The 13,074-nt window shown below is 41.7% G+C and overlaps 1 protein-coding gene across 1 annotated transcript; it reads left to right on the top strand.

Annotated features, from left to right (window-relative positions):
* Positions 1 to 8,058: 8,058 nt before the first annotated feature.
* LOC115731651 (uncharacterized acetyltransferase At3g50280) lies at positions 8,059 to 9,590 on the top strand. The gene has a single exon (XM_030662324.2). It carries the CDS (start codon positions 8,122 to 8,124, stop codon positions 9,514 to 9,516), a length of 1,395 nt encoding a protein of 464 aa, XP_030518184.2. The 5' UTR covers positions 8,059 to 8,121; the 3' UTR covers positions 9,517 to 9,590.
* Positions 9,591 to 13,074: the final 3,484 nt, after the last annotated feature.

Here is a 13,074-nt window from a genome sequence, read left to right as displayed (position 1 = left end):
GTAGAAAGTAGAATTCTATTAAGTCAAAGATTTAATGGCTTTTCAAAGTGGGATTGGATTTCTTCATTGACCGAAAAGGATAGGTGTGCTAGTTAAACTCTTAAGCGCTTATTGAATTTTGGTTGGAATTTGATGTATGTATAAGTTGTGCAAGTCATGAAAAACAACAAGTGGATTTTTCAAGTGTTCTGTAGTTAATCAAACTCAAATTGCAGGGGTCATTACAACTGTGAAGTGATAATTCCAAATGGATTAGAGCCGACCGTCAAACGTTTTGGCTCCTACTGTTGACTACTTGTGAGCTCCATTTGATATGGAAACAACAAGAAAATTTCCAACGAGCACTATTTGTGAGAGTGAGCCCTTTAGCAAGTGTGAGACACTAGAGCTCATCCCAACAAAAACATGTTGAATGAGAACAGATCTAATGTTGAAATCTAGTCGTCAACAGAAGCTTGGAGTCATCACACGCGTGCGGCCCCCACCTTGGATTCAGTGAGCTCATTTTTCCAGCTCATTTATTGCACGATAATTGAAAATTTTGTGACATTGTTCAGATTATTTTTCAAACTCAAGTTGATTTGTTTCAACTCACCTTGCCGTTTGTGGGGGGATCTTAGCTGATACTAGGATACTTATTTGATCATGCATGTCTCTCGGTGTTATGCACATATCTCTTTGATAGTGTATATCCTCGATTAATTGTATGAACTATTATGTTATCCGATAAATTTTATAAATAGACTCATGTGCTATTTACCAATACATCAAAATATACATTACAATTCTCGATTAATTGTATGAACGATTATGTTATCTGATAAATTTTATAAATAGACTCATGTGCTATTTACCAATACATCAAAATATACATTACAATTCTCTCTTACATATTATTTAAAAAATCTGCTTTGCTCGTCTTCTTTGCTTCTCCTCGTCTCTCCTCTCTCTCACCCTCATCCACTGCTCGACTTACTCAAAAGAGGTTTGGCTTCTCTGCTTCTGTATATGGGCTCACTCACTCTCCACTTCTCCTCCCGTTCCTTCTTTTTATATAGAACTACGAATTTTCCACGCAGTAGAGGATAACTCAGGCATTCGAGAAAAAAAAAAGAGGGGGGGGACAACTCAGGTAGAGCTCTTTTTCATTATTTTTTTTTCTCTTTCATTTTTTTTTATGATAGCCTCATCGGTGGCCGGCGAGGCCGAGGTGCTGGCTAGAGGAAGAAGAGAAGAAAAAAAAAAAAAAAGGAAAAATATGAAATATTATAAAAAAAATTATCCATGTCGGCGTTGACCGCACCATGTAAGACGGCCGGTGTTCATATCATCGAATTCTGGCCAAAACTAATTTGAATGGATTGAATTGATATAAATGTGTAAGGTTTCTTTAGGTTTTTCTCACAGCTGCCAAGCCCAACTCTCCCCCCATTGAAGAATGTCCTTGAGAAGAGAGTCTCTCTCTCCCTCCTCTTCCCTCTTTCTCTCTATATTCTTGTCTACCTCCCTATCTTTTCATTTTAAAGAATTTTCCAGACTTCTTCACTGATTTTGTGGACTTCTTCGAATGCTTCGTAATTCTCTAAAGCTCCTTTCAAGTGCTTTGTAGCTCTTCTCTCGTGATCTAGAGTTAGACCTAAATTTGGAGTTCTTCTATCCCGATCTAAACATAGATTTGAGGTTTACAAGACGTTATTTGTGATTTTTCAACATATTAGTGTTGTTATTATCTTTGCACATTGATGGTGATGGGGCGCCGAACCCGGGCGCGCATCGCTTTTTGGCAAAACCGTTACTATAGACGAATATTTTAGTGTGTGCTTATGACCGATGATGATGCGAGTTTCGATGATCGACCGCCTATTATGCTATGATGTTATGACAAGTCTGTTTTTGTGGAAGGATGGAGTTCCCGCAGCCAAGTTGATCTAATTTTCATATTGGTACTAGATTGTAACACTTTGTGATTAATTTTTTCTTGAAGCCATGTATGATTTAGGTTTTGAAAAGGTGTTCCAGCTTCCGTAGATGCTCCTTTTTCTTTTGTGGAAATTGGTGCACTCTTTGGTCATTGTTTATAGATTGATGGCTACATTAGATCTGAACATTATATTCATAATTAGAACACAGAAGTTTCAATTATTGGACCTCAAAATTAAAACAAAAGGATTTCATTGTTTTGACATCAAACAAAATTGCTTACATCGACATAAAAAGAGAGAACCATGGAGACCTAAAACTATTTACATTCGCATCACTAACTCACTCACACCTTCAAAAAATATCACAATCTTACTCCTCAAAATGTCTCAACAAAAGAGAGGATTGTGAAAGATTTACCCACCAACTCTGACATGACATGCAAATTGATGTTCCATCTTTTCTTTCTTCCCTCGTAAAGCTTCTCCTTTAAACGTCTATGCGTCGCCCTTTGATTCTTGATTTCAGCTGGTAGTATGCTCACGGCTGACGTCTTTGCGCCTTGATCGGTTCGGTTCACATAGTACTCGATTCCTTTCAACAAGGTCGACTATCATGTTCCTTGTTCAATTTGTTATCTTCAAATCAACTTACATGAAAAATCACCACAATCCCGAATCATCGAACTTACCACAACCGTGAATTTTTTTTTGGGCACGCTTTTTCTTATCTTTGTCGTGATAATTGGTGATTGAAGACCACAATTATGGGGGTTAGCTTTGAGTTGACCTCATTTGGAGTCACGCTAATTGATTCAGACGTTGGAGCCCTCAGTATTCTGGTCGCGATTCTTCAATTTGGCATTTTAGGGTTGCACGGCTAAAGTTAGTGATTACGATGCCCCAATTGTTCCCTCCAAATTTGATTGCCTCTCCGCAATTCGGTTAGGGTTCGACCGAAGGCGTTCAGTTTGGGGCTCATCGTTCAATGATTTCAACACCGTTTTGAAGGTCTAAAGGGGAAGGACCAGTGCAGTTTGAATCCACCATGGATGTCTCAGTTAAGTGAACGGTTACGCACGAGAGAGAAATGAATAAACAAAGCGTGTCCGCCAATTTGGATGGAAATAAGGGAGAAATTCGATAGTATCAATTTAATGAGTTTTAAAAATTGATTGCACTTTTTATTTTATTTTATTTATTTTTTAGGATTTAATTGTACTTCCGCGACAAGTTTTAAAACTTTCGGTACACATATTCATTTAAATGATGATTGGATGCATTTAAAAGGGATATCCCTCTTAATTTAATTTGTTGCGCGGAACAAGTGATCGAACAATAAAATAGACAGAACAAGAAAAATAAATCGGACACCAGATGTACGTGGTTTGGTCGTAGAGACCTACGTCCACGGGGAGAGCAGCAACGAATTCCACTATAGAACGAGCGATACACGGAGATTACGGACCAAACTCGAGTAACTCAAACGCTCTCGGTATTTCTCAAGCTCCAATTACAACCAAGAACACACACGGTGTTTAGCTTCTCAATTCCTAACGAAATAATCTCTCCATCTCGCAAAAGAATTAAAATACAAATTCTTACTGTAAGAATTTCTTGACTAGAACACAATGTTATTGAAGTAATTCCACGGAGAGAATCCACGACGAAGTTAACCAACTGCCAAGCACTCGTCCCCGGCGCTTCTTGAAGACTCCACGTTTTTTTTCTTTTGTCTCCCTTCAAACCACAAGTACATATTATAATATATATTTATGTACTCTGCCAAAAGATAAAAAACAAAACCAACTTCTGCAGGGATCCGTATCTTCCTTTTCTTCTTATCTCTTATTGACCAAGTCAAACTTCAAAGAAAACAAAGTCCATTTGGACTTTCCAATTGAAAAGCCAAGATCAAAACCGTATATCAAAGTGCATCCGATAAAAATTCCTTATCCAAATCCAATTGCACTTTCCTTTTATGTTTATTTTCTACGTGGACTCCAATTTCAAATAGGAAGTATCCAATTCAAAATATTTAGTTGTTGGCTTCGGGCTCAAATTCGAGACATATTTTAACAATCTTCACCTTGACTCGATGTTTGAGCCAAGTCACAATCGCTTCACTAGTATCCGAACTCCATCGCTACTACTCTCCCAACGGCCCCAATGGGCTCAACCGCCACGTACATCATCTAAGTCCAAGTCGCGCCCGAACTTCGCCATAACTATGGACCTCATCAGAATATCAAATGAACATGCATATTTAATCGCTCTACAAGGACATTCTGACACAAGCTCCTTAATCGCAGATAAAGCAAAACCACCGTTGCATCCATATCTATCGGGAGATCGAACACGTACCTCATCAATATTAGCGATTCAAAGAACCGTTGGCTCTACAGGCTCCACCTCGCTACAAGCACCATCTGTGTCGATTACTTCGCTAGTACTCACTATCTCGGGAGTTTCTGGTTGCAACTCCACCTCAAGTCGAACAACGTCCGCATCCATATGAACACCGCTACAATTACTCCTAGCCCGAAGTACTGGAGACTCGTCAAAGGTAACTTTTCTGCTGCAAACAAGTGAATTTATATTTGGCCACCACAACCGATAACCCCACTCACCTTGTGCATAGCCATGGAATATGCACATTGCTCTCACATCGAGCTTACCATCACTTACTCGATAATAACATGGGCAATCAAACATTCTAAAAGTAGAATAATCAGCAACGTTACCTGACCACACTTCTTTGGGAGTTCGAAATCCGATCGCAGCCGATGGAGATCTATTCACCAGGTAGCTCACCATACTAAGCGCATCCGCTAAAATTCTCTTAGCCATACTAGCACTAGAGATCATTTTATGGGCTATCTCTAGTAATGTTCCGCTCATCAATTTTGCAAACCGTTGTGGTCTACTTGCACTAGTGCGGTGTTTCACTATGCCATTTATCATGCATAATTTATTTACCAGCTTCGTGCGGGACTCCATACTACTGTCGGTTCGCACATGCTTGATCGAATTAAGTGCTTCCACCTCGATCAAAGCTCTCGATCGCGTATTCCCGACAACAGCATCAAACTTGTGCTTCGGCATAAACACCCGTGTCTTCCTTGAGCAGTCGTTAGACTCTCGAACAGATGTCGACGTCTCCGGAGCGAAACCCGTCAATGTCTCACTTTGAAGTTCATACAGGCCACCATGCTTAATTCCTTTCATTATCACCAGAGTACCTCGAACAATCTTTAGAACTCCACCTTGTGAAGAATACCCGCATCCAAATGAATCTAGGGCACCCAAGGAAATTAAGTTCTTTTTCAATTCCGAAATGTGTCTTACTCCGGTCAACGTCCTCACAATACCATCATGCATCCCGATTTTAACCTCACCAACACCCACAACATCGCATTTAGCGTTGTTCCCCAACTACACTTTACTACTATCCGTGCACCGATAAGTAGCAAACCAGTTCCCGTTTGGTGTAGCATGAAAAGAACAACCGGAATCCATAATCCATCCGTCAAATGACGAATTCTCAGTGATAGACAAGACCCTATCGACATCATCAGAATCATCGGCTATAGCCGCAACATCATCTGTAGATTCAACTCTAATTCCCTTACCCATTTCGTTTTTCAACTTAAAACAATTCCTTCTAAGATGTCCTCTCTTGCCACGGTTCCAACAGACAAGACCGCTTGTCCTAGACCGACAGCGTTTATTTGAGTTCATACTACTTCTACTACCACGAGTATCGGTTTTTCCTCTATTTTCACCTATTAAAGCAAGAGATATATATTCGCCAGATTCTCTTCTACGGATGTCCTCACTTAAAATCAAATCTCGAATACCATCAAACGTCAAACTTGTTGACCCGTAGGAATTACTAACAAAAGTAACAATAGTATTCCAGCTATCGTGCAATGAGAATAATAGAATCAAAGCACATACCTCATCTTCAAAGTCAATATCAACCGAACTCAATTGACTAACGATCACATTGAATTCATTAATATGATTAGCAACGGACGCACCTTCGCTCATCTTCAAATTAAACAAACGTCGCATCAAATACATCTTATTGATCGCAGAGGGCTTCTTGTACATATCCGACGTAGCTTTCATCAAACCCGCATTTGTCTTCTCTTTGACGATGTTAAACGCGATATTACAAGCCAACGTCGCTCGAATAACACCCGGCGCTCGTCTATCCATCAATTCCCAATCAGCCTGCTTCATCGTCTCTGCTTTCTCCCCGGATAGGGGCAAGTGCAGCTTCATCCGATATAGATAGTCTTCAATCCGCATCTTCCGAAAACCAAAGTCCTTCCCCTCAAATCTGTCGATTTTCACTTTTACTTCTCCTGTCGCCATCGATTGGCTTCAACTCGACAAGCCTAGCTCTGATACCAATTGTTGCGCGGAACAAGTGATCGAACAATAAAATAAACATAACAAAAAAAATAAATCGGACACCGGATATACGTGGTTCGGTCGTAGAGACCTACGTCCACGAGGAGAGCAGCAACGAATTCCACTATAAAACGAGCGATACACGGAGATTACGGACCAAACTCGAGTAACTCAAACACTCTAAGTATTTCACAAGCCCAAATTACAACCAAGAACGCATACGGTGTTTAGCTCCTCAATTCCTAACGAAATAATATCTCAATCTCACAAAAGAATTAAAATACAAATTCTTACTGCAAGAATTTCTTGACTAGAACACAATGTTATTGAAGTAATTCCACGGAGAGAATCCACGACGAAGTTAACCCACTGCCAAGCACTCGTCCCCGGCGCTTCTTGAAGACTCCACGTTTTTTTTCTTTTGTCTCCCTTCAAACCACAAGTACATATTATAATATATATATATGTACTCTGCCAAAAGATAAAAAACGAAACCAACTTCTGCAGGGATCCGTATCTTCCTTTTCTTCTTATCTCTTATTGACCAAGTCAAACTTCAAAGAAAACAAAGTCCATTTGGACTTTCCAATTGAAAAGCCAAGATCAAAACCGTATATCAAAGTGCATCCGATAAAAATTCCTTATCCAAATCCAATTGCACTTTTCTTTTATGTTTATTTTCTGCGTGGACTCCAATTTCAAATAGGAAGTATCCAATTCGAAATATTTAGATGTTGGCTTCGGGCTCAAATTCGAGATATATTTTAACATAATTGTCGTCAATTATCGATTGGACTAGGTTCGATGTCCAAATGAAAGAGACAAACTAATGCTCCAAAATAAAATTACAAGAAGCAAATCACAGCCTCATCAGTCCCCACATCTTCGTACATCATTATGATTGGGCACCTATGCTCTTCAGTAGTAACATCTTCATGAGGGCAAAAGATGATGCACAGTATCAGCCCCAAAATGATGAGACCACCCAATAGAATCTTCTCTCTCTTTCTGCTTTGTTGAGTCGGGCTTGAATCGATCTTGTTCGGTGAAAGCGATAACTTCGTCACCAATGAGGATCGATCCAATTGAAGAAGCCATGACAAAGCAGACGTGCCTCAGATTTTGGACATGCCCGAAAATGCATCGCTAGCTTCGATCCAAAATATTCGCATCATTGTCCTCCTTTTGTGACCCCCATTTACAATTGATTGAAGTGAAGAACCGCTAGTGCTGCTGATGTTGACTTGGAAGAGCCCTATCTTTGATCAGAAGCGCAATTTGAAGCTCGTTTGGTCGGTCAATTTGGCCATTTAATTTTGACTCAGTTGCTAAGTGAGCGACACGTGAAATTGGGTGGAAAGGAAACGAAGATCTGCAGATCAATCAAAATTCCAACTGTGGCGCTACCTCATTGTTATCTGATTTTGGCTTATGTATGATCAAATCACACAAGCAGCGGTTCACTTGGAAGCCGAGAGAACTCGAGGTTTGTCCAAGTAAAAAAGCGGGAAACGTTCCCAAGAAAGAAAATCAAAAGGAAAATGCTCGAGCATTGCTTGGGGAGCAAGCGTGACATGACGATTAGCTAGCGGCCTTCTTGTCTTACTCTTCTGCTAGTCAACCGTAGTAGATCAACTCCTGCAGTTGACGTAGTCGTCCCCGTGGTTGGTGCGAGCTTTCTGATTTACCGACTATAAATAAAACGCGTCCTCTTCAAGGTAAAGGCACGGTCATAAAAGGCATCGTCTTCCTTTTGAGCCGACGAAAGCCAGGCCACACAATGACTCCTCCTCCTCCTCCTCAATCCGTCCGATTCATCTCCGACTGTTTCGTCAAACCGCCCCAGCTTCCGCCACGTTCGAACCGTCCTCTCCACTTGCCGCCGTGGGACCTCGCCATGCTCTCCGTCCACTACATCCAAAAGGGCCTCCTCTTCCCCCTCCCTCCTCCCTGCCTTGACCCTGCCTTCGACCGCCCCGCTTTCATCCGTTCCTTCCTGGAAAAACTCAAGCGCTCTCTCTCTTCTGCCCTTTTCCACTTCTACCCGCTCGCCGGCCGCCTCGCCACCCTCAAGGGGACCGACCCCGCTTTCTACACCGTCTTCGTCGACTGTGCCGACAGCCCCGGGGCCCGGTTCGTCCATGCCGCGATCGACCTGACTGTGGCCGACATTCTCTCCCCTACGTACGTCCCGGAGGTCGTCCAGTCCTTCTTCGACCACGACCGGGCGATCAACCACGACGGTCACGCCCTGTCCCTGCTGTCCGTGCAGGTCACCGAGCTTGCCGACGGCGTCTTCATCGGGCTCTCCATAAATCATGCCGTCGGCGACGGCGCCTCCTTCTGGCTCTTCTTCAACTCGTGGTCCGAGATCTTCCGAGCGCAAGAGAAAGGCGCCGTTGACGTCGTTCAGCTATCGCGTCCCCCGGTCCTGACCAGGTGGTTCCCGGAAAACCATCCCGCCCCGTTGAGCCTGCCTTACACGGACGATCCCTCGTCGTTCCTCGCCCACTATGAAGCTCCCGAGCTCAGGGAGCGAGTCTTCCACTTCTCCGCCGAATCCATCGCGGGGCTCAAGGCGGAGGCGAACCGGCAATGTGGCACCACCAATATTTCATCCTTGCAGTCCCTGACTGCCCTTGTATGGCGGTGCATCACTCGCGCCCGCCGCTTCCCGCCCAGCCAGGTCACAGGTTGCCGGATGGCTGCGAACAACCGGGCAAGGCTGGACCCCCCTCTCCCGGCGGAATACTTCGGAAATTCGATCACGCCGGTGAGGACAGCGGCAATGGTGGGGGAGCTGCTGGGCGGCGGCATCGGGTGGGCAGCGCGGCTCCTGCATGTGGCGGTGGCGGAGCACAGCAACGCAAAGCTGAGGGAGTGGAACGAGGAGTGGATAAAGAGGCCACAGGTATACCACCTGGACAAGACGTTCGATTCGTACAGCATCATGATGGGGAGCTCGCCGCGGTTCGACAAGTATGGCAACGAGTTCGGGCTGGGGAAAGCTGTGGCTCTGCGAAGTGGATACGCGAACAAGTTCGACGGCAAGGTCTCAGCCTATCCGGGCCGCGAAGGAGGCGGGAGCATCGACCTCGAGGTATGCCTTCCACCGGCGACGATGGCAGTCCTCGAAGCTGACCCGGAGTTCATGGCCGCCGTGACTGTTTCGTAGGTTGTTGGAGGGCCAACATCAACACAGTGAGTCATGTGCAAGTCGAGTCTACGCGCATTAGGAATTAGGTGGAATAAAAAGATGGAAAAAAGAAGAAGAAGAGGACGGTACCATCACTTCTTGAAGAAAAACGACGGTGGGATCCCGACGATACAACAAAGATTTGTTGTTTGACTATGAAATTTTTGTTGACTTACATTTTTGACCAAATAAAAGTACCTATAGCGGTTAAATTGTGAGTTCACATTCTGCATACACTCGGTCTATGAGTTAAATGCACAAGAAAAGTAAACTTAACAATGGACAAAATCTCACCTAGAAAATTTCGAATTTATTGAGTATGGAGCATCACATCAAAAAGGTCGTACTACATTTTATTAATTGGTGTCGCTGCTGTAATATTTGAAACATGTCCTTTTCCCAACAAAAATGGTTGTTTCTTTTTCTCTTAGAATTTGATTCTGTCGTCCTTTTTCGAACAATAATTTGTCCTAGGAGGCCGGGAATATTAATCAACAGCTTTTATTAGGTCATTCTTAATTTTTGAGTTAGTTTAGATGGGAAATAAAGCTCACTCATCTTTTCGTAATCTATGGTTCAAATCTTGTCTAGAGCAATTCATTTCTCAAATTCAATAGGGCTAATATTACGAAAAATCCCAAACCGATACACCCATAACAAATTTATCTCAAATTATTTTTTTGATCGTGAAAAACCCTAAATCGTATCACATGTGACAAATTTATCTCAAATTATTATTTTGACAATAAAAAATCTCAAACCGGTACATCTGTAATAAATTTACCTCAAATTATTTGTTTAACCACAAAAACTTCAAACTCGATACATCTGTGACAAATTTACCCTCCGTTAGTTTCGATTAAATTGGATTAATATCATGAATAACCCCAAAATAATACACTTGTGACAAATAGAGAGAAAATCTCAAATTGATACACCCGTCAACCGCCATGTGTCATCCAACTCAGCAATTTGACACTAAAATTTAATGGAAACTAATGAAGGGTAAATTTGTCACAAGTGTACTAGTTTGGGGTAAATTTGTTACAAATATACCAGTTTGAGGTAAATTTGTTACAAGTAGACCAGTTTAGGGTTTTTTATGAGTAAAAAATAGTTTGAGGTAAATTTATCATAGTTGTACCAGCTTGATTAGTAAATTCGTCGAAGGGGTTGCGGCGTTTTGCTGTCTGTGGTAGGTCAAGGCGGTAGTGCGTGGTAGATGAACCGTCATGTCTGTTGACTTTGTTGTTATTTAGAAGGTTGTGGCCGTTTTGCAAATCGCTCAAGACGTGCACTCCCTTCAATTTGATTGACCCAAGAGCAAATAGACTTAGATATGTTGGAATGTGACCCATTCTAGACTATGGAATTAGTTATTTACGCCATATATATATAGTTATTATGTGTAAGTTTTGTAAAATATGTACATGTTCGATTTATCACAACATGTGTTTGTTAAGAACAAGCGATTCAAGTCTTTCTCTAAATTTAATTATTTACTGCTACAATTTAATTTTGCTAAAATTTGAGTCTCTTATTGAGGTTCTTTCGGACCAAATATCGATGAAAATCGGTGCATGCGTTTGATAAAGTCTCCTTAAATGCAAATGTAATTAAGCTTAAAGTTAAAAGGTCATGGAACTAGCCATGGGAAAAAAAAGATCTTATAAAGTTAATTGAAAACATGTATCGAGGTGTGTGGACTTTTGTGGCGTTTTGTGCAATAAACCCACAATACAAAAAATATGGACTAAGAGTAAAAAAATCTCTTCGTGTTTGGTTGGAGTACGGGATTTTCATGTTCAACTTTTGGGATATCAAGTTAGGGCGTTAGGGTCCCGAGCCAGATCCTTGAGGACAAGTCTCAGGCCCTAAAGTCAAAGGTCCGAGGGCGAAGTTCAAAGGTTCAGGCATCATGATTCGTGACACGAAATGGAATGGAAAGGAATTCCTGATCCTGGCCTTAGGAATAAGAAATCCGAGGGGACTCGAAAATATCTAGACCGTGCGTTGGATTCAAGCATTTGCTTCTCAGGGAAATCTTCTGACGTCCTTCGGCAACGAATTCACATTCATCGTAAATGGTCCAACAACACATATGAAGGGTATGATAAATTAGCCAATGAAACTAAAGAAAGCAAACCACTTTGGTGGAGTGGCATCGCCTGGAAGAATTTCAGCAAAGGATGCCAATTCAGCACCTGCCTGTAACCAATATGTTTAACCCACTTTTATTTATTTGCATCAAATATGAGTTTAATAAATTTTAAAAATAGATAAAATATGGATTTAGAACTATAAAACCTATTCAAATATGAGTTTTAGCTTAACCCATTTTCAATCGGTAACCTATAACTTTGCGAGATCACTTTTATTCACTTGTAAATCGCCGCTCACTGGCTGCCCACCGCCGGCCCGCCGGCCCAATGCCGCCCGGGATGCGTTACACTCTATACTTGCTGGTGCAACTCCACGAATGTCCCGAGATGGGGATGCGTTACCGCAGATACACACAACTTGCCAGTGCCGGTTTTGGTAATTCTTAAGCCAAAACTGAATTCATTTTCTCTAGTTTTTTTTGTTTTGTTCGAATCATTTTCTCTAGTTTGACAAGAGCGAACTTGATGCTAAAGAGAACATTGACAGCAAAAGGAAAGAAACAATAAGAAATTCTGACTCAGCCACGTTCTCTAGTTTAACGTCGTGCGAATTATTACGTTTCAGGCGAGAAGTTAGCGAACTGGTTGGCACTGTTCCCCTTCATGTACCTCGCCGGAGGCACCTGCGTGTCCCTAATCATCATCGGCGGGTCGACGTGCAAGATGTTCTTCGAGATGCTGTATGCGGCGCGCGCCACCTCACCATGGTGGAGTGGTACCTCGTGTTCACCTGCACCTCAGTCCTGCTGTCCCAGCTGCCCAACCTCATCTCCATCAAGGAGGGAGAGCGGTGGCGGCGGTGGACGAAGCAGTTTTTACATTTTTTAATTTTATGAAACAAATATTTTATAATTTGGTTAAATATATAAGTAATTAAATTATATAGGTCGGATCGGGCATGAGACATAAAATTTGTACCGTATGAAAATGGGTCCAAACCGGTTAAATAAGTCAATATTGATTAGACCATATTCGACCCGATCAAAACCTAATCTGCCCACCTATTTGACATATCTAGTCGTGGATAGCAATGGAGCCACCATTTACTTTGTTGGTGATTGATGCTATTGTCTATGGTTCATTTTTGGATCTCAAAGTAATATATCTTGATTTGAGTTGAATATCTTATATAGATTATCAACATAGAACGTTATTTTTTTGTCTATTGTTCGAACTCATCAGATTGAAAGTTAAAACAGTAAATTCCTTTAACTTGAATAATTAGAAGGGTTAATATTGGGTATTTTTCATTGTTGTTGAGGAACTAAATTGAACATGTATCGAAAGCTCATGGATTATATTAAACAAATTAAAAGTTCAAAAATGACATTACATATTAGATCAAAGTTCAAGGGATCATTTTTATAATTATCTC

This window comes from Rhodamnia argentea, chromosome 2 (genome assembly GCF_020921035.1).
Source record: "Rhodamnia argentea isolate NSW1041297 chromosome 2, ASM2092103v1, whole genome shotgun sequence".
NCBI lineage: Eukaryota > Viridiplantae > Streptophyta > Magnoliopsida > Myrtales > Myrtaceae > Rhodamnia > Rhodamnia argentea.
This window is presented reverse-complemented; position numbering and strand designations above follow the sequence as displayed.